General features: G+C 29.3%; 1 protein-coding gene across 2 annotated transcripts in view; it reads left to right on the top strand.

Moving 5' to 3' along the window:
* The window catches only part of LOC116840237, a 7,511-nt gene that overhangs the window by 2,807 nt on the left and 1,870 nt on the right, over positions 1–2,834 (top strand). The window contains exon 2 of one of the 2 annotated variants that reach the window (XM_032806731.1): positions 1,353–2,831. In XM_032806731.1, coding sequence (XP_032662622.1) covers positions 1,353–2,734 — 1,382 coding nt within the window. In that variant the 3' untranslated portion in view covers positions 2,735–2,831. Of the gene's footprint in view, positions 1–1,352; position 2,834 lie in introns of both variants that reach the window. The other variant, XM_032806730.1, reaches the window with a different exon arrangement.

Below are 2,834 nucleotides of genomic sequence, written 5' to 3'. Positions count from 1 at the left end.
TATATATATATATATATATACACACACACACACACACACACACACACGTGTGTGTGTGTGTGTGTGTGTGTATATATGTATAATATGTATATTTTTGTGTATATATATATATATATATATATATATAATTCTATACAAATAAACCTCTTAGTTGCCATCATTATGTCTTTTCTCAGAGTGTACTGTACACAGTGTATGTATCCAATACTACACTACTCAACATATGCTTAGTGAGCTCTTGGATTTGGTTAAAATCTAAATGTATCTAAATGTATCTAAAAATGTATAAAACACTGTTCTAAATGTATAAAATAATCAAATCCAGAAACTCACTGAGCAATTAATGAGTGATATTAATACTGAATGCATCTGTGTTAAAAAAAAATGGTTATGTTCAGCAAATGCAATAATTGAGTAATTGGGTTTTGAAATATAGATAAGATTAGTAGGTCTAAGAATATGCACCAATCATATATAATTTTATTCAATGATTGTATAGCCATTATAAGTATTATACAAACTTTTATTACTAAAATCCTTAAAAACAAAATTATAATCAAGCTAGGACTTTAAAAAAAGTAGCTATTAAAAAACAAATAAAATATAAAGATATTTTATAGTATATATATTATCTTGTTATTTTAAATAAACTTGAGCTTGCACTCCAAGATCAGCTGAGATAGCATATTGATTGCTATATATTCTGAGGGACACATGAGTTTCTCTAAGGACTGTGTTACTTCCTAGACATTTTTATGATTATCACGACAATCAATAATAAAAACTTTACAATTTTTTAAATTATATTTAGGAAGTAAATATAGTGTATTGAATTTATTATTAAATTTACATTGCATACAATAATGTCACTTTTTTGTTGTAATGTAGCAACAAACTCACTAAAAGTTATACTCAGATATTATATTTAACATGACATATTATTTAAAGCAAATTTTGATCATCTTTTCCGTATTTTTTTCGTATTTCTATTTCGTCATTCTGTGTTATAAATACGAGTACAATCTAATCAGTCATAATAAACTCAACATTGTTGAATTTCGTGATTTAATATACTTAAAGTTGGTATAAAGTTTATGTATATCAGTCTATCAGGGTCACTTGTAGAGATGGTGGTTTTATTTACCTAATTAAAAATAATTTTACTAGATATTTAGAAAAATATTGAATTAAAAATAATAAAATAACAATAATGTAATACCAAGAATTTGGACCTGGTGAAATATAATTCACTATGGTCAAAGTGATAGAGTAGAATGAAAAGATTTAAAACTATTATATGATATATGACTGCCTTTATCCTTCTTTTTCTTCTTACTTTTTTTCATTTACAGGAAAAGGACTTGGAAAAAATGAGAATGGCATTACAAAGCCTATAAAAGCCACGTTAAAATCTGGTGTCGAAGGTCTCGGGTATAAAGAAACTTTCGACGCGTGGTGGGAAAAAAAATTCAATAGTGTCATTCAAAACATCCAGGTCAAGTCAAGTCAGGATGGAGCTACTTTATCTACAGTCGTTGATGATTCTTCTAAGATGAAAGAGAATAAATCCAAAATGCATCCATATGCCAATTTCCAGCAAATCTGTGCCCTTCATAATGGTCATTTAATACAAAATAACTCTACGACGTCGGAAGAAGAGGTAGGAACTCCACAAGCTTCTGTAGATGTTTCATTAAACTTCAATCAGTTTCACACAAAAAATGATGAAGTAACGCCAAATATGGCAACAAAGCCACCTTGTACACCAAGTGCAAAACTAGAGAGAATTGCGTTACAAGATCAGTCACTAATATCTGCAATGTCAGACTCGTCATGTAACATGCCATGTAACTCGTCATGTAGGAGCCTGTTGAACCGCTATACCTGCCGACGTACTTATCGCTCTATTTTTTCATCACATTCTTTGCAAAAATACTCTTTGCCTCTTAAATATACTTCTGAAACAAAACCTAATATTCAACCTAATCATGCAATACTGAACAAAGTGAATCAAACACCTGAGGAGAAAGAGAAAAAAGATGAATACGAAACAAATAACAATATAATGTATACTCTACGAACTTTAACTACTACATCCAAATCCAGCAACAAAAAATTTAGAAAGAAGATAAACAATCTGATGCAGCAATTAAACAGTTGTAGTATAAAGGAAACTGAATCCAAGTGTGACCTTGTGAAAGATAAATTTTTGCGAAATGTGAAAGGTAACAGAAAAAAGTGTTTAAAGAAAAAAAAGGATGTTGCATATGCACAATTGATAAAGGAAGAGCTAGAATCATACACAGAGAAAGAAGATACAAGTAAACAGACGACAAGTCAAAATGAAAAGGAATATAGACCAGTAATACAGCTTGAGATGAATGATGATACACCTTCAAAACAAGAAAGCTATAAACCACCACATGAACCACTCGTGAAAGGATCTACCTGTGTAATCACTTTGACGAGGTTTGGAGCATCACGGGATGGAGATACAGATATGGCTTCAACTAAAAACAGTAAAAATTCTTTATATTTCCACAAATCTAAAAAGAGACGTAAAAATAAGCATAAACATAACCAGCGCTCGAAAATAGAAGACGTAATTAAAAATATTGTAAATAAACGTGATATAGACTTTGTATCAAAAGCTCTAACAAAAATTAATCTTACGGAAGATGTAAGTGCTATAATTAAAAAAAAACCTACTCAAACTCATATCACACCCGTTTAAAAAAAGAAATTTAAAGCAGGAAATGCTAAAAATGGGAAATGATCATAGAAATTATAATAAGAATAATAATAACACGTTTATATATATATATATATATATA

Source organism: Odontomachus brunneus, unplaced genomic scaffold (genome assembly GCF_010583005.1).
Source record: "Odontomachus brunneus isolate Ranch 3 - 2012 unplaced genomic scaffold, Obru_v1 Obru_scaffold_009, whole genome shotgun sequence".
Classification (NCBI taxonomy): Eukaryota; Metazoa; Arthropoda; class Insecta; order Hymenoptera; family Formicidae; genus Odontomachus; species Odontomachus brunneus.
This window is presented reverse-complemented; position numbering and strand designations above follow the sequence as displayed.